At 33.1% G+C, this 20,111-nt stretch overlaps 2 protein-coding genes and 1 pseudogene across 2 annotated transcripts; 1 reads left to right on the top strand and 2 right to left on the bottom strand.

Annotated features, from left to right (window-relative positions):
* Nucleotides 1–350: 350 nt before the first annotated feature.
* Nucleotides 351–1,655, bottom strand: LOC125874954 (wound-induced basic protein). The gene is made up of 2 exons (XM_049556006.1): nt 1,475–1,655; nt 351–423 (listed from the first exon to the last, which is right to left on the bottom strand). Exons 1-2 carry the CDS (start codon nt 1,543–1,545, stop codon nt 351–353), a joined length of 144 nt encoding a protein of 47 aa, XP_049411963.1. The 5' UTR covers nt 1,546–1,655.
* Nucleotides 1,656–7,516: 5,861 nt separating this feature from the next.
* Nucleotides 7,517–8,884, bottom strand: LOC125873463 (F-box protein At3g08750-like). Its single transcript, XM_049554400.1, has 2 exons — nt 8,789–8,884; nt 7,517–8,698 (listed from the first exon to the last, which is right to left on the bottom strand). The coding sequence occupies exons 1-2, from the start codon at nt 8,882–8,884 to the stop codon at nt 7,517–7,519; spliced, it is 1,278 nt and encodes a 425-aa protein (XP_049410357.1).
* Nucleotides 8,885–10,734: 1,850 nt separating this feature from the next.
* LOC125873462 (double-stranded RNA-binding protein 1-like) lies at nt 10,735–15,288 on the top strand (annotated as a pseudogene).
* The last annotated feature ends 4,823 nt before the right edge of the window (nt 15,289–20,111 follow it).

The following is a 20,111-nucleotide window of genomic DNA, read 5'->3' as shown; positions in this document are numbered from 1 at the left end:
TGTCAAATTTTGATCTAATATTTGGGATCTGTCTCTTATCCATGAGGAAAGATCCATTGCGTATTTGTAGAATTGATAGATAAGAACAGCTCAGACATTCTTATTGCTGAAGAATAGTAAAAGAAGAATCTTGTGCCCTGTAAAAACAGTGTTGTGACTTGTGAAGTTGTGACGGTAAATGCGGCGATTTTGTTTGCCTAGGTGTGTGATTCAATTTTGAAACAACGAGAATAAACGGCCAAATCTCTATATAAAACCAACAGAAGTAAAGGATCAAATATCTATTTAAATGTCAAATGCAGTATAAATTCAACATCGAGTTGCTTAACAACATTCCAGATATTCTAACATCATTCATTCATAACAGGCTTGTTTTCACTTGCTTTTGGCCTCTGTTCCTTGGGCTTCTGCTCTTCTGTTTTCCTGTAGAATTAAACAAAAAGGTTAAGAGTGAAGTGAGGCTGTTGACACGACAATGAAGGAACAAGTGGACACAAAAACTACATTAGATAAAGATACACGAATGTTCTCAATAATACACTTAGAGTACTTAAAACCCATATAACTCTATGTCTCCAAAAATGTTGGCACACGTGTTTTAGACCCTCCCGAAGAGGGTAGCTTTTGGAGGATTGACACACCTGGAGATATTTTTGAAGAGCAACATAGCTTAAAACCCAATTTCAACAACTCTAAGCAATTCTAATCTGAATGTTCTGTTAACTAAACAGCTACTTGCCACAAGTAGCTGCTTCCGATGGATTTGAGGTACTGCAATGTCCAGTGCAGATGTTTTCTTTTGGAAGCAGCTAGAATCATTACAGATTGTATTAAGCCAGGAAAACAATTTTTGGCAAGATACATGTATACTACAAGACAACATGAGACGCTACGTGATCAGAAACATGACATCTAGTAGGAAAATATCTCATCATCATTACGACTGAGGTTTCTATATAACATTAAATACATACTGAGCAAAGCCAAAAATCAAGATGTTACCTAATCGAATTATTTCTGAAACTGAATCAAAATTTCAGTCTTACAAACACTTAGCTGTTACAAGAAAGTGTATTGACAAAGCATGACCATAATATAAAAACATTCACACAATTGCCTATCAAACATATTTACTAGTCAAACACTACATAACTCAATAGAGCAGAACAAATTGACAAATTTATACAAAGCTCACAAAGCTAATCGAGAAATTTGTATATAAAATCTATTCAAAGCCTCCACCTAAAAGGAAACGAACAAAAGGAGATAATGTAAAAGGAAATCTAACAGACGGAATCTTCTTCTGCAAGCAGGCAAAATCCATTAAACATTACGTGTTAGGTTAGGCTATGAATTTGAGAATGTAACCCTAATACTGCATAAATCATAAAGATTTATAATACCTCCATGAACAATAAATCGGAAAACATTGAGCGACGATGAATTTACTGTTAGCGAGAGAATTTATATGTACCTCTTGTCAGATGCACCTCCCTTCTGGCTGAGGAACGATCGGAAAAGCGGCGAATTCACGTCGTAAATCATCCTCGTTGGTTGGCAACAACTAGTACAATAAACAAAACCCTAATTTTCACTTTCAACTTCTCTTTGTTAATTCGCTACTATTTATATTATATCCCTCCGGTAATTGGTAATGGGCCTCCAGTTCAGACCTTATGGGCTAAGTTAATTCGGAATGGGTTTATATATAAAGGGAACGCTAGTCTCGCCTATGTGGTGCTACCACAAATCAGGATTTCCTTTTAATTTATTTATTTTCAAAATTAGCCTTCCTCTTCTCTCAAAAGCTTTTTCCAAGTAGATAACATTTCTTAAGTTTAGCTTATCACACAGGTAAGTGAAAATATATTTGATCTCTTTTTTAAACACCGTATAGTTGTAAAAAAATGAAAAACCGAAAGAACTGACTAACACCAAAACCGAAAAAACCGACTTTGTGTGGTTTGATTTGGTTTTTAGATTTAATAAATCGACATAATTGATTTAGGTTTTTTTTAATGAAAAACCAAATCAAACCGACCTATGTACACCCCTACCCCTACCCGTGAGACCGCTAATCATTTGTGTCATGCATGAAGAGTAACTAAAATAGAGATACGCCTATACCTATCTTTATATTATTACTTGATTAATCCCGTTTCTGATAACATTTTTATGTTAATTATTTACTTCATTAGAAATAAATAATACAATTTACTCATATCATATGGAATACAGACATGAAATTTTGAAGACAAAAAAAAATTATTGTAGTAATATCAAGTAAGGAAATGAAAAAAGCCATAGAACACGGACAATTTTGACTGAAAACGAAATTTAATTTAAAAAATTCGGTAAGATTTTGGCATGTTCCAAAACTACTCTTAAAAAGACTATATCTTTATAGACTTTTCGTCAAATAAATAGAGTCTAACATGGCTAAAATATTAATAATATGATTAAATATTTATTAAATAAAGAAATATATCATTTTTTATTAGACAGATTAAAGAGGAAATTATATCATATTGAGACGGAGAGAGCCTAAAAATTCTTAATATTTTAGTCACAACTATTGACATTGCTTTGGCATCTCAAAAGGGAATATTATGAAACTTCATTTTCAATCACGAGTGAGTTTTTAGAATTTTATAGACGCAAGTTTTAATTTTATTTTTATTTTCAAAGGTTAAAGAGATTTTTTCAATAGATCCACCACTCAAGAAAAATATTTTACAAAACAAGTTCAAAAGGAAAAAAATTGAGATGAAAGTATCAAAGAAAAAAAATATATTCAGAGTGAAAATAGTAATGCTATTGGTAAGGAGAAGAGAGAGCACATAAGGTGCTCTAAAATAAAACCATGCCCCCACCCCTCAAAGAAAGAAATCGCTCGACTTTCTACTAATCTGTTATTCTAATCTCGATCTTCGTATTCTCTTGTCTAATGTCTAAGACATGTCGTCTCCATGAGCTGAAGGTGTTGCCTTATCTAATTATTATTCTCTGATTCTTCCTCGGTCTATCTCTACCTCTCTTTAATGTGGTCCTGTTATTGCCAACTCTAAAATTTCTTCACTAGCGCATCTGTGTTGCTCTTCTTCACATGTCTAAACCATCTCAATCATGTTTCCATCAGAGTTAATAAATGGCATGTGCTAATCATCATTGCCCAGCGATTCTATTCCGAATTAACAATTGGTGAATCTAATATTCACTTAAAGTTCAGAGTTAATAAACAGAAATTCATTTATATATCAACTGCAATATATAAATGAACACATAAGTATTTCTAAAACAATTCTTCAAATGTGGCAGATTTGAAGGACTCATCTCAAAGGTGTTGAACTGATGGTTCAATCAAAAAGTAAATTCACACAAATGAATCTGTGAACCACATTAACTAAACAAACATAACCATATGCTAGAAATAAATACTGCAAACTACTAGGTATCAAGCAATTCAGCCAGTCTGATCTCCGGTAAAAGGGATGAATTCTGAGACAACACAAATCATCTCATTGGAAGCACGGTAAAGTTGAAAATAAACTATTATACTTAATAGCGCTGATTACTCTATCTTCTGCCAGATCCATCTTCAAGTTCCAAGCTCTCAAAATAGCACNGAAAAGACAAAACATTAACATAAATGTTTTTACTTTTTCTGAAAGGAAAATATAATAATTTTCTTTCATATTTAGTTTATTCTGTCCTTTTATGACTCTTTTTCTAGTAAGAAAAGGTTTTAGGACTCTATAAATATAGGTTTGTTTCTTCTAACACAATAACAATAACATCCACAATGTAGACGTTTAAGAGTTTAGTTTATGGAGAGATTTATTCTCTCTAAAGTTTATAATATTTTTCTTTTATATTAGTTTTCATATAATAATATTATGTTTTTAGTATAAGTTTTTGTTATCTGATTTATCAACTATATATATGATTTGCAAATTGTAAGCTTCCGCATGACGTTCAATCACCCTTCAGAACCCAACAGGAAGCACGGTAAAGTTGAAAATAAACCATTATACTTAATAGCGCTGATTACTCTATCTTCTGCCAGATCCATCTTCAAGTTCCAAGCTCTCAAAATAGCACCCATACACTCCCACAAACGATGCTAAATCTTGTTCCTTTGGCACATGATGAAAATATTCCATCTTTTTTGTAACCAGATCATAAGAGTAGACTTGTGTGAGAGCATAAGGATGAGTCTTAAAAACAACGATGAGAAGCTTATGATCGTTCAACATTCCCAACGGCATTGGTTTTTTGGAGAAAGGTTGAACTTCTTAGTCGAAGAGTATGAACTCTTTTCATTCACGAGCATCCATATCTCAGCATCCTTAGTACCATCCTCAATGGAGACCAACATCGCAAGTGATCCCCTCAAAACCATAAGCATTCTACTAACAAGTTGGCGATCAAAACCACAATCATCAGGAACATCCATAAAATTGAATTTGTCCTTAATCAGATCAAAGTAGATAATAAATTCCACATTGCGTGTAGCCAGCCAATACACAAAACCATTCACAGAAACCTGAGGTCTCCAAGAACAAGTTAGGCTGAGAAGAGTGAACGGTACGGTTTTTTCTAAACTTCTGCTTTAAGTGACTAGCATGGTAAATCCAAATTGAGTAAACTCATTTTCAGGTGTGTTGCCGTTGAAGAAAAAAAGACGGATTTTGGGTTCATATGAATTTGGTGGGACGACAAATGAATCTTCCATTAGGATTGTTTTCATTATTGAAAGAAATTTCGTTGTTGAAGAAGAGGGTGAACAATCCAATCAGATCTTGAAGACAAACGAACTCAATAAAATTGTCTCCTATCTCATTGAATAACAAGTGAAACATGACGAATCCTTAACAAGCTGTTCATCATTACTGTAATTTCCTACAAAGGGCTTAAAAAAAAAAAAAACCAAAAAGGCTTGAGAAGGCTTTGTACATGCCGAGGTTGGAAATAAGTATGGAGTTGTCGATGAAAGGACGGCAAGAAAAAACAAAAAGTAGTTTACTGTCGTAGAGTTTCGCTAGCATTGTTGAGCTTTACTGGAACTAAGGACCTGAACTAAATGTCAAAGCTCTCACACCGGTATGTAAAGAATAAAGAATCGCTATTGAGCGAAAGCGAGTAATCATGAAACAAGCTAAATAGAAGTTGTAGCAACGAGCTACTAAGAAAATGGTCGTGTTAAAGTTTCAAACATAAATATAATTTCAAACTCTATATTTTCTAAGATGCAAGTTTTTAAATAATTTAAAAGGTAATAGTGGAAAGTAATCTTACCCAACAATTCACTTTATATAATCTACGAATATATAAGAAGATTTGTAATTAAAAATATTTTTTAAATATCTAATATTAATTTAATCAAACCCAATTTAGTTTCGAGAGTAGTCGTTGAAATGGGAAATTTATTTTCATTCAAGAGAAGAGGTCAAGTTTTTCAAGACAAGTTGAAGAATGTTTTTGGCGTAAGACCTAGGAAAGACCTGTCTTGGCTTTTTCTTAATTTCAAAATAATTATCAATAATCTCCTTTATCAGTTTATTGGTACGTCAATAAAAATAAAAATGACCGTCTCAATTTATGTAATTAAATTTGACTGGATACAAAATGTAAAAAATATGAAAAGATTTTGCAATGTTTCAAAACTATTCTTAAAAAGAGTATATCTTTATTATAGACTTTTTGTCAAATAAGAAAATCCAACCTGCATAAAATATTGATAGTGTCATTAAAAAATTATAAAATAAAAAATATGTCTTTTTTTAGATTGATTAAAAAAATGTATCATATAAATTAAGACAGATAATAAAAGTATTAAAAATTCTTAATATTTTAGTGGCAATTGGCAACTATTGACAGTGCTTTGGCATTTCAAAGGGGAATATATTAGATGCGTCAATGAAACTTTATTTCGAACCACAGCATACCCGTTGTATTATCACAACATCATCTATTTGTAAATTTTATACTATTTTTTTAAAAGGATAAAAAGGCTTTTTCAATAAACCCTCAACTAAAAAAGATATATTTTTTTAAAAAAAGGGTAGTATTCCTGGCAGATGTATTTCTAAAAAAAAAAGAACGATATATTTTACAAAACAAGTTTAAAAGGAAAAATTATAGTGGCACTTTTCGAGCAAGTCTCTTTGACCTGTAAATTTTTCATATATATATCTTTTCAATAGTCAATTATTGTGAATTAGTACTTTTTATATAGTTTACAAATATATAAATTTGATTTTAAAAAAAAATATTCTGATCAAATTTAAAATGTTTGACTCTTGAAAAAATAAAAGTGTCACATAAATTGGACAGATAGAGTATAAAATTAAAAAAATAGACAAAAGTCCAAACTGTTATAAAAAAAAGGCTTAACCAATAACCCCGTTTATACCCATCCTGATGTTTATACCCATCTTTATATTATTACTTGATTAATCCCGTTTTTGAATTGATAACATTTTTATGTTAATTATTTACTTCACTAGCAATAAATAATACAATTTACTCATATCATATGGAATACAGACATGAAATTTTGAAGACAAAAAAAAAACCATTGTAGTAATATCAAGTAAGGAAATGAAAAAAGCCATAAATCTGAAGTTTATGAATATCGATGGCGAACACAAACAATTTTGACTGAAACGAAATTTAAAAAATTTGGAAAGATTTTGGCATGTTCCAAAGCTACTCTTAAAAAAGACTATCTTTATAGACTTTTTGTCAAGTAAGTAGACTCTAACATGGGTAAAATATTAATAGTATCATTAAATATTTGTTAAATAAAAGAAATATATCATTCTTTTTTAGATAAAATTAAAAAAGAAAATATATCGTATTGAGACATAGAGAGCATAAAAAATCTTAATATTTTAGTCACAACTATTGACATTGCTTTGGCATCTCTCTTTGGTCCTGTCATTGCCAACCTCTAACACTTCCTCATTGGAGCGACTGCATTCCTCTTCTTTACATGTTTGAACCATCTCAATCCTGCTTCCCTTAACATTCAGTTAATAAATGGCATGTGCTGATCATCATTGCCCAACGATTCTATTCAGAATTAACAATTGGTGAATCTAATATTCACTTACAGTTCAGATTCAATAAACAGAAATTCTCCAAATGTGACAGATTTTAGGGACTTATCTCAAAGGTGTTCAACTGATGGCTCAATCAAAATCAAATTCACGCAAGTTTGACATAATCCAATATATCTGTGTACTTATGAAAACAAATGAACCACATTAACTAACAAACATAATCATATTCTAGAAATAAATACTGCAATCTACTAGGTATTCAAGCAATTCAATCACTCTCATTTAGCACATGACACCTCGCAAGAGTAACGCAAAACTCTCCCGTAAAAGGGATGAAGTCTGAGACAACACAAAGCATCTCATTGGAAACACGGTAAAGTTGAAAACAAACCATTATACTTAATAGCGCGATTACTCTATCAAAAGTAGTAATCACAAACTTTTTTATTTCAGTATCTCCCGCCAGATCCATCTTCAAGTTCCAGGCTCTCAAAATAGCACCCACGCACTGCTGCAAAAGATGCTAAATCTTGTTCCTTTGGCATATGAAAATATTCCGTCTCTTTGGTAACCAAATCATAAGAGTAGACTTGTCTGAGAGCATGAGGATGAGTTTGTGAAACAACTACGAGAAGCTTATGATCGTTCCACATTCCCAACGTGGTTGTTTCTTTGGAAAAAGGTTCTAAAATGAACTTCTTAGTCCATAAGTATGGTTGGTGACTATTTCCTTTCACAAGCATCCATATCTCAGTATCCCTAGTACCATCCTCAACAGAAACTATCATGGCAAGTGATCCCCTCAAAACCATAAGCTTTCTATGAACAAGTTCGCGATCAAAACCACGATCATCAGGAACATCCATTAGTTTGAATTTGTCTTTAATCAGATCAAAGCAGATAATATATTCCACCCCGCGTGTACCCAGCCAATACACAAAACCATCTACAGAAATCTGAGGTCCCCAAGCAACAGTTAGGCTAAGAAGGGTAAACGGTACGGTTTTCCATGAACCTGAACTCAGTGTATAAACCCAAGCCATTTTTGTTGATTCATCATCACTCCGCGTTTGAAAGGGGACTTTCAAAATTTTATAATCATTGCTTTGTTGATGAAACCCGAGTTTTAGATAAGTCAATCTGGAGCACTCAGAGGGTATATTAATGCATTTGTATCTCCGACTAGCGGGATTCCATAGAATAGCTACTGGTGAGGTATAGATATCCTTCGTCAAACAAATTAAGCCATTGTAGCAAAACTCAAAATTAGCCCAGTCCTTTGCGTCATCAATGGCAAAAGGTAAAGACAATTGCTGGTTTATAGGGAAATTATACTGTTCAATGTTGGTATCAGGATGAAGATTGAGCGAAAAGAAATCAGGCCAGAATGAGCTAACATTATTTTTTTTGTAAGATATAAGGGCAGAAGGAGGACGAGAGATTTGATGATTGCGGTAAATTTTGATAAAATTACAGCTCTTGATGAAATTGTACCATGATTTGCATGCAGACTTAAACTGGAGCAGCGATCTGACCGGAAGCCCTACAAGTATCCGCTCCACTGCATCTTTGGGCAAATTGCAGTTTATACCTGCGTCTTCATTGTTGTTTTGATCCGCCATGGAATTAACCTGCAAAAATCAGTTCAGAAGTTCACATTTAGGGTAAAATGCGGCAGTTAACTATGCAAACCCTACTGGAAAAAATATATATACACTAACCCTAGCTGGAGAGTGAAAATTACGAAAATAACCTTTTGCCCATTTACGATTACTAACTTTAAAATCGGCTAAGGCACTTTCCCAACAATCTTCCATTAGCCAAATAGGTATGCCATCTTCATCAACCTTTCTAAGTTTTTCTATTGTCGCTTTTGATCATGCTTCTTTCTAAATTTCTGCTTTAAGTGGCTAGCATGGTAAATCTGAATCGAGTAAACCCATTTTTAGGTGTATTCCTGTACTTGAAGAAAAAAAAAGAGACAAAAAATGAATCTTGCATCGAAAATTTTGTTGCCGAAGAAGAGGGTGAACAATCCAATCAGATCTTGAGGAAAAACAAACTAACTCAACAAAATTATCTTCTATTTCATTTGAACAAGTGAAACATGAAAAATCCTTCTATTTAGGATCAAGTTGTTCATCATTATTGTAATTTACCACGAAGGACAAAAAAACCAAAAAGGCTATGTCGATGTTGGAAAATAGTATGTTGTCAATGGTCCTTAATAAAGAACAGCAAGAAAAAAACAAATAATAGTAATCAGCTAACCAGGAATTCAACTTCAGAGCTAAGTCTCAAGGAGGCAAGTTGTTGGTCCGATGCACGGAGAACTGTCTTCGGTCCCCCAAACTTACTTACTCGTGGCAACCTTCCGGCCGCCTTTACTGTTGATAGCTGCGTTGAGTTTGGAATTTCAGAGCTCTCATGCGGTAATCAAAAGAATGAAGAACTGCTAGGAATTTCAGAGCTCTCATGCGGTAATCAAAAGAATGAAGAACTGATACTAAACGAGAGCGAGTAAGAAAGTAAGCGCGGAACAAGTTAAATAGAAGTTGTAGCAACGAGCTACTAAGAATGATTGGGTTTATTTAAGTTTCAAATGTAGATTGTTTAGTAGACCTTAATTAGTCCCTCCGAATTCCGATGTAAGCAGAATTCACTCTGTGATAGACAGCTGAAGCACAAACAACCAACATTGTTTCTTTTCATTGAATTTTCATATTGAGGCCTCCAATATGCTGATGCAGAAAATATTGCAATTATGATATTTCTATTAGTGTTTTTACAAGTCTTAGAAGCTGAACGGTTGAGTTGAGTTGTCTTTACAAGTCTTAGAAGAAAGTGGAGGATGATGAAGCGCTTAGATTTGATTGCGGAGCATTACAGATTGATGGTTGATGCAATTAAAGGTAACTAGATGCTGATCGATCATGTTCTATTCGATATTACAAGTTCAGATACTGTTTCTGTGGAGTTTTAGATTTGTTTCATATAGTCTTGTTTCTCAAGACAACTTATTCTGCTATAAACCACTGTTGATCAAAAAGTGTAGAGGGAGTAGGGACATCACACAGTTGGGAATTAACTCTCTTGTCATTTGTAGCCCATTTATATATATGCCCATTGGTATATTTTTAGCAAATCTAATATTTCCCTCTTCTAACATGTTACTAGCATCATTCGCACTCACAAAAATTGTAATACTCCAATTCCTACTTATTAAATTTAAAAAGCTACGCCTGCATAAGTATAAGACCCACACAGGACACTACAACAAAAATAACTTTTAGCGGCAACAAATAAACACATTAATAAAATGTGTTAAAATCTTTATCAGCATTAGTTAAGTGTCATCAGATCCAATGTCGCTAAAGGCTTTAGGGACATATACAAAAGAGTGTTAATTGCCGCAAAAAATACATATATAGCGACAATTGAACTATTGTTGTTAATTAATTACCGCTAAAGATCATTTTTGATATAGTGGGGGAGGAGCTAAGTGAGGGTTTGGGGTAGATTTTCCGTATTTGTATTAGAATATTAAAATAAAAATATATATGTATATTAACTTGTGAAGTCCAAACAAAATTAATTGACGGCTCAGTAGTGGTAAGGGAATAGGCCATGGAAATGCTTTCCACGCTGGATGCACACATTCTTTCAAATGCCACAAGTTACTATCAATTTCAAACATACTTGGCTACAAGAGCTTTGTCACCAGATCGCATGGAATTTGCCAGAGTACGCGACAGAGAAAGACGGACCTGATCACAACCCTCGTTTCACAGCCACTGTTACAGTGAATGGAGTGTCCTTTGAGTTGCCCAAGGACCAATGGCGTTCTTCCAAAGAAGCCCAAAATCATGCTGCCCATATCGCCTATGACCATTTCATTGTTCCCCAATCGATCCCTCTTCTCACCCCACAACCTTCCTTATTAACCACTTCTTCTGATGTAAGGTGGGTGATAAACCTCCAAGTATGGATATTTTTCAGCAAAGACAGAATTACATTGGACAACTTTCTCGTGTCAATGGAACTGCTTTGGCTAGCTAGTGTGGACACTAATACCCCTAAAGGCATGCTTCATTTGTACAAGAATCGATTACAACACTGCCCAGAAGCAAAATCTCACTTTACCCGTGTATTCTTCTGAACTTGATGGCCCTCCTCACACATGTTGTTTTAGGTCAAAAGTGACTGTTGACACTTTGCGTGCATTGATCTTGGAGTGCAAAAAGTTAGAAGTTGAATTTGGCATCCCAAACTATATACAAGATCATTGAGAAGAGGCTATTTATTATATTTGTTCTACTCCTACCAAAAACAGCCATAATGGCCTAGAAATCTAAGGAGGTTCGTAAGTAACATTCCTGTCGTTTACCTCTTTGATTCTAAGGGATGGAAACTCAGGATTTCTTCTCTACATTGAAGGAAACTGAACATGCAGCGGCAAAGGTTGAGGTTTTTTTTTTTTGGTTTACTTTTTCCAGTTTATGATACAGTCAGAACTGCCTCACCTCATGCACCAGTATTCCGCTAAATGGTGGAAGTTGGAGAAGGGGTTTTCAAGGACAAGAAGCTAAAACCAATAAGCAAGCAGAGATGAATGCTACAAACAGGCTGACTCAAGGATAATGCTAGAATTTTACTAGTGAATTTTGTAATTTTAATTTCTCTTAAACAATATTGAACATTAAAAATAACAATTAAAAAAAACTATCTACTTTTTATCAAAATATTTTAGAATATTGAATTAAACTACTTAAATATTCATATTAATAAATGAAGCTTTTACATCAGCATCCAACAAACAAAATGTATGATATATATGTTATAACTAGAATTAATACTTACTTTTATAAATAATAGTAATATATTATTATGTGAAGTGAAACACTTAATATCTTTTAAGAATATACCATGAAAACAAATAGTATGCGAGAACTAAAAAAAGCACTCCTAAATTAATAATATTTTTGTATATATGTGTATATATTTAAGGCCTCTTATTATAATTTGAGTTTAGACCACTAATTTTATTGAGATGCAGTAAAGATCGCTTATAATGTCGTGAAATGTTTTGTTGCTAATGTTTCACCACTAGTTATTCAGCAGAAGGTCAAATGGATAATTGAAGAACTAAGTTTTCAAAACAGAGAGGAACAACTGATGTGGTTGTTGAGTCTGTTGATTCTTGTACATATGTTGGGATCAGTATTTTCATTTTTTCCTGAAATGAAAACATGGATCTTATCTTGATTTTCACATTCGATTTTTTGAAACCAAATATTGATAGTTAATGTACGACAACAAGAACATACTTAATATAATTTCACAAAAGTAATTTCTTTACGCTTATCAACCATAATTATTATTCGGTCACAAAGATGTTAGAATTGTCTTTCACTGACTACACCATTGTAAATAAATTCGACCATGACAATCCCATCCGAAAGATCGCAAAGAAGATTTTTATCCGTGGAACATGAAGAAAATTAAAGTTAATTGATGACACTATATTTGATAATTCTTTAAAGTAATTAAGGCTATTAAGTCATGCCCACATTGTCCCAAAAAAGATTTGTTCCTTTCTCTGCTAGTATGTCCACACATTCCTCTAGGCATCCTCATTTCTTCTACTTCCATAAGTTGGATTTATGAGTTCTTGAAGGCCATCACTCAATCCCGTACAATATAATTGATCTAACAACTATTATAAATTTATCGTTCAACTGTTCAAGTCTTGATGACACGTTCTTATTATAGAGGACACGTGACATAACACCATTGCCTAGAGATTCTATTCAAAATTAACAATAATTGGTAAATCTAATATTCCATTACAGACTTCTTTTATAGTTCAGAGTTATTAAATAGAAATTCTGTTTCAAACTTTCAACATCTTAATATATCTACTGCAATCAATAAATGAACACAGCAATATTTCGAAAACAATTCTCCAATTGTAGCAGATTTGAAGGACTTATTTCTAAGCTGTTCTGGCATTTCCATCGAAAGCATATTAAAACTAATCAAAGTAACTAAGGAATAAAATTTAAAACAAAGCATACTTAATAGCGCCATTACTCTATCAAAGTAGGAATCACAAACTTGTTATTTCAGTATCTCTGGCCAAATCCATCTTCAAGTTCTAAGCTCTCAAAATAAAGCTCACACATCATAAGCGATGCTAAACCTTGTTTCTTTGGCACATGAAAATAGTTCATCTCTTTCGTAACCAGATCATAATTAAAGTAGACTTGCTTGAGAGCATTATCAGTTTTAAAAACTTCGACCAAAAGTTTATCAGCATTCCACATTCCCACGGGGATTGTTTCTTTGGAGAAAGGTTCTATAATGAATTTCTTAGTCCAAGAGTATGGTTGAAGGCTGCTACTTCGCGTCCATATCTCAGTATCCCAAGAACCATCAACAATAGAAACAATCATGGCAAGTGATCCCCTCAAAACTGTAAGCCTTCTACGAATACGTAGTATATCAAATCCACGATCATCAGGAACGTCTAAAAGTTTGAATTCGTCCTTAATCACAGCAAAGCAAATAATATATGCCTCCGTGCCTGAAGCCGGCCAATACACAAAACCATTCAGAGAAATCTGAGATCCGAAGGAAACAGTTCGGCTAAGAAGAGTGAATGGTACAGTTTTCCATGAACCTAAACTCAGGGTATAAACCCAAGCCATTTTTGATTATTCTTCATTATGACAAGGTACTTGCAAAATTTTATAATCATTGCTTTGTTGATGATAACCGAGTTGTAGATAAGTAAATTTGGAGCACTCAGAGGGAATCTTAATGCATTTATATCTCCGAGTAGCGGGATTCCAAAGGATGACTACTGGTGAGGTATACATATCCTTTATCAAACAAATTAAGCCATTGTAGCAAAACTTGAAATTTGTATAGTCCTTAGCGTCATCAATAGCAGAAGGTAAAGGCAATTGGTGGTTAATAGTGAAATTATCTTGTTCAATATTGCATATAACAGGTTGAAGATGGAGCAAAAAAAGATTAGGCCATAAATAAGTATGATTCCCTCTGTTATAAGCAATAATTGTAGAAGCAGGACGAGAAATTTGATGAGCCGTGTGCAATTTAATGAAATTAGGGCTCTTGAGGAAATTGTACCATGATTTGCAGACAGACCTAAGTCGGAGCAGATCCCTAACAGGAAGCCTGAAGAGTATTTGCACCACTACATCTTTTGACAAATCGCCTATAATAATTGAATACTCTTCTTCTTTATCGTAGTTGATGCTATTTTGAAAAGCCATGGAATTAAGCTGCAAATTGCTAAGAAGTCCACTCTTAGGGTAAAATCAGGCAGCCACTTGAGGCTTCCCTTGAGGCTGCTGTGGTAGTACAACAACAGTTATTGTTATTCACAAATAAACAGTTACAGTTTATAATACATAAATGTGTTTGTTATTTTGAAAGTCATGATTGTTGTTTGTTATTGTTTTCTATTGTATGTTCCCTAGTTTCTTGGGATCTTTTATCTGTTACTCCTAAATTAATACTTACTTCGTTTAAAAAAATGATCTAATTTGACTTGGAACAGAATTTAAGAAAAGAAAGAAGATTTTTTAATCTTGTGGTTCTAAATTAAAGTTATGTCAAATGTACCAAAATGTCTTTTAATCTTGTGACCTTAAATATATTAGGTGGAAAGTTGAAATTAAAGTATTGCCAAAAAAGGAAAGGCATCATTCTTTTTTAAACAGACTAAAAAGGAAATTGGGTCATTCTTTTAAACGGAGGGAGTAATATTTGTATACATATGCATATTAATTAAGGTCTCTTATTATAATTTGACTTTTAGACCACTAATTTTATTGAGACGCGCTTGACATGAAAGGTTACTTATAATGCCCTGGTGAAATGTGTTGTGAAATGTGGCGTTGTTGATGTTTCACAACTCGTTATTCAGCAGAAGACCAAATTGATAATTGAAGAACTAAGTTTGCAAATTGGAGAGCACCCTACACATATATTCTCTTATCAGGATCATCGTCCTACTGCTTCTGATACAACTGATGTAGTTGTTGAGTCTGTTGATTCTTGTACATATGTTGGGACCAATATTCTCATTTTCCCCCGGAATGAAAACATGGACCTTCATAGTGGTACTTATGTTTTGCCTTGCAACAACGAAAAATGGACTGCTAGCTTAGAGTTGAATCGAAATGACTAACTGTAGAAGCTATCTCTGTGAGGAATCTTATGTTGATGATAAAGTTCAATTTCGATAATTGTCTACTAATGGTACTACTATATGTGTAAAAGAAATTTGTGGCCTATAGATACAGAAAGTTAATCTATGCTATAGACCATGACATTCCATCTGATTTTTTGAAACGAAATATTAAGAGTTAATGTACGACAACAATAACATACTCAATATAATTCTACAAGAGTTATTTCTATACGTATATCAATCCTAACTATTCTTCGGTTTGCAAAGATGTTAGAATTGTCTTTTACTGACTACACCATTGTAAATAAATTCGACCATGACATTTCCATCCGATCGCAAAGATGGTTTTTATCCATGGGACATGAAGAAAATTAAAGTTAATTGATGACATTATATTTGATAATTCTGTAAAGTAATTAATGATATTCGCATGAATAAATACTCAATACCTATTACTAATTATAATGGTATACTTTTCAGACGTATTATGCATGTTAGTTACTAATTATAATGGCATGTTCTTCACATGTTTGAACAATCTCAATCCATTTTTCCGTATCTTGTGTCCTTGAAGCCATGCCCACCTTGTCCCAAAAAAAAAAAAAAATCTCCCAATTTTTTCTCCCCTAGTATGTCCACACATTCATTTAGGTATCCTCATTTCCTCTACTTTCATCAATTGGATTTGTGAGTTCTTGAAGATATCACTCAATCCCGTACAATATAATTGATCTAACAACTATTATAAAATTTATCGTTCAAGTCTTGACGACACGTTCATAGAGGACAGGGGACATAACACCATTGCCTAGAGATTCTATTCAAAATTAACAATAATTGGTAAATCTAATATTCCATTACAGAATTCTTTTATAGTTCAGAGTTATTAAATAGAAATTCTGTTTCAAACTTTCAACATCTTAATATATCTACTGCAATCAATAAATGAACACAACAATATTTCGAAAACAATTCTCCAATTATAGCATATTTGAAGGACTTATTTCTAAGCTGTTCTGGCATTTCTATTGAAAGCATATTAAAACTAGTCAAAGTAACTAAGGAATAAAATTAAAAACAAAGCATACTTAATAGCGCCATTACTCTATCCAAGGTAGGAATCACAAACTTGTTATTTCAGTATCTCTGGCCAAATTTATCTTCAAGTTCTAAGCTCTCAAAATAACACCCACACATCATAAACCGTGCTAAATCTTGTTCCTTTGGCACATGAAAATAGTTCATCTCTTTCGTAACCAGATCATAATTAAAGTAGACTTGCTTGAGAGCATGAGTTTTTAAAACTTTGACGAAAAGTTTATCAGCATTCCACATTCCCAACGGGATTGCTTCTTTGGAGAAAGGTTCTATAATAAATTTCTTAGTCCAAGAGTATGGTCGAAGATTTTATAATTTTCGAACAATACTAAGTTTTTTTCTTGGGTTAATGAACAATAAATCGTTCTATAGATGTGAAAATTGAATAATGGTGTAATGGTACCTATTATTTATTGTTTTTGAAAGAAAATCAACAAATCCAAAAAAGCCCTAATTTTGAGGAAATATACATGTATTGTTAACATTCAGTGAAAATTCGTTTTTTTTTTTTGCTTTTATTGTTCTTTTTGTGACCATTTTGTTCATATGATTTTAGAAATATAGTCTTGTTCAGTTGTCCAACATATATTTCATTTGTTGAAAGATGTGTCGTATATTGCTACATTTTAGTGATATGTTGGTATATATTCCAACAGAGTTGTCATATGTTGAACCATAGGGCAAAAAAATGGTCATCTATAGTAACAGAAGATTAATCTGTGGCACATGAAGATTCATCTGTGGCCACAGAAGATTCATTTGTGGCAACAGAAGGTACATATGTGGCAACAAAATATCCATGGGTGTCAACATAAGTATAAATTGCTACCCATTATTATTTTATAATCAATTGCAAACTCTCAACCTTTTTTAATTTACTTTGTAGATGAAATGACACAAGAAGCTTCATCCATGACAACAACACAATCTTTTATTGGAGTTGTTTCCTTTTCTAACATCAAATGCTCTTTTTGTCTATGCGAAGAATGTGAGCAGCAACATGATTATTTTATTAGTCGTGTTAAAGAACTAACTGATATTTTTAAGGAAATGAATTATAATATTGATGTCCATACATCCAAGAAGATTTCACAGCATTTGAAGTGTAGGAGGTTGAAAAAATATATTTCCCAATCACTATCTATAATTAGTGAAAGAAAAAAATCAATGACTACTGCTCCAGTATCACACTCAAACCCAAAAGGCAAGGAGAAGGAGAAGGAGAAGGAGAATGAGAAGGAGAAGGAGGAGGAGAAGAAGGAGAAGGAGCAAGAGAAGAAGAAGGAGAAGGAGAAGGAGAAAGAGAAAGAGAAAGAGAAAAAGAAAGAGAAGAAAGTCGAAGTCGTCAGTTGTGATGTGAAGTAACAATATCCATTTGAAAGTTTTAACATTGACGGCGAGGGTCCAACTGAACTAATGTCATTCTTCTCGCAATGGATAAACGAGGGTTTTTCATGCATCATGCAAAAAAGTAAAGTCATCCAACTATTATTAGTATTTCTTCTTGTTGTTCACTAAATATTTATTTCTAATAATTACACAACTGCAGAAGAGACAAGGACGATCACAACTTAGCCAATTGCTCAGATCTTGAGTTCAAACAACTTGATTTTGTATTTGCATTTTCAAAGAAGAAGGATTGATTCTACGTAATGTCTCAACCCAATAAGTGTTGGACTGATGAGGTAAATCCATGCCCACTTTTATCTTTTGATTAAGACATGAATACATACAAATAAATTGATACAGAAATACACTTGTTGATGCATCTGTGTAGTATGTGGATGTCATTTTATACTATTTGCGGAAGAAGTCGAAGCAACAGAATCATTCAAAATATCGATATACCACTACTAATTATTTTTTCAAAACATACATTGACAATGCCAGTGTTGTTCTTGAATATGAGAATAAAATCGTTGGCACTATCAAAGGGTTTGGTATACTTACTGGACTGCCTTGGCACCTCACAAATGAGGTTTATGTCCCTGTAAATTGTAATGGGGAGTTTCATTGGGTCTTGGAAGTCGTTGTATTGAAGGAACGACGCATAAAGGTATATGATTCGATATCCTCATCTAGGACTAACAGAAAATTGTGCACCGAGATTCAAAAGTTGTCTACAATGTTGCCAAAGTACCTTGAATCTAGCAGATTTTATGAGCAAAAAGACCGAACCAACTGGTCAGTTCTTGAATCTTACCAGGGCAAAAAAAAATCTCACCCATTCGAAATCATACATGTTACTGGTATTGCCCAACAAGCAAACAATAGTCTGTAAGTAGTATCACATTATTTTATTAGTCTTACCACTATCGAAATGTGATGTTAATATTAGGTTTATTATATTTTCTAATTGATGATATATCATGCAGTGATTGTGGAGTTTTTGTAGCTGCATACGCTGAGTTTTTGAGTGATGGACTACTAACACCATCTGATGGAATTATTTCTCAATCATTTCGCTTCTGAAATGCTTCATTCCTATGGAATTATGGAATTTTAAAGGATCGGAGTGGCTATGTTAGTAACAATAAAGACCCACAAAGGCCTAGACCTAATAAAGCAAAGTTCGATGAAAATGTTGTGGTTACCACCATTGATTAGATTGATGGTTATGTATACCATTGTGAATTATCTTTTTGTTGATAAGTTGTATAAAACAATTGGTGAAGTGTTCATTTTTGCTGATAATATTAATATTAATGATTATTTTTTTTTTTGTTGGAACAAATGTCAATTATGATGGAAATGAAGAAATGTGGTGTCTGTGGTAACATATATAACCTATGTTGTAAAAAACACCACAGAATTATCTGCATGTTCCCCAACAGAAAAGATACATGTGGCAACATATGTCACAGAAAGGAGATATGTGGCAACATTATACCGTCATCAATTGTTCATTTTTATTGATAATATTAATATTAATTATTTTATTTGATTGGAACAAATGTCAATTATGATGAAAAGGAAGAAATGTGGTGTATGTGGCAACATATATAACCTCTGTTGTAAAAAACACCACAGAATTATCTGCATGTGCCCTAACAGAAAGGGTATATGTGGCAACATATGTCACACTTCGAATTGTCAAAATTCAAAAAAACAGAATTAAAAGGTTTAAAACAATCGTCCCTTCATTTTTCCCTCTCTCCTCTCCTCTATAAAAGGACGTTTCATATTCCAAATTTAATTTATTTTGACTAATTTCCATTTTATTTTCTCTTCTTTCCTTCCTTTCTCTCCTTCCATTATTCCTTCACATATCAAGGTTGTTGTTGCGATATTTTCTACAACATCAGTGGTAATCTGTTGCAATCCTCTTCTACAACAAGGCACTGTTGCCCTCATCATTTCTAGTTTATCATTGATATCTTCTCAGGTAAAATTTAATTAGGGTTTTGAGAAATACTTATTGGTATTAAATCAAGACGTTTTTAGTGGTTTTATCACTTATTTGTTTGTAGGATGGTTGGATAGTTATTCCTTTTGAAATATAATCTGATTTCAAAAAGCTTAATTTGTAGTTCGTTGGTTAGGGTTTAGGGAGGGTTTTATTGTTTGTTGGTTGGTTCATGTGTGGTATTGAATTGTATTTGTTGTTTATGTTGTGTTTAGTTGTTGTTATTTTTGTTAAGAAATATTTGATTTTTGTGGTTGCAGATACAAATATAATGGCTCATATCAAAAGAAAAATTGTATTAACAAAAGAAACAACT

This window comes from Solanum stenotomum, chromosome 8, assembly GCF_019186545.1.
Source record: "Solanum stenotomum isolate F172 chromosome 8, ASM1918654v1, whole genome shotgun sequence".
Classification (NCBI taxonomy): domain Eukaryota; kingdom Viridiplantae; phylum Streptophyta; class Magnoliopsida; order Solanales; family Solanaceae; genus Solanum; species Solanum stenotomum.
Note: the sequence above shows the minus strand (reverse complement) of the source record. Positions and strands in the feature narration are given on the sequence as shown.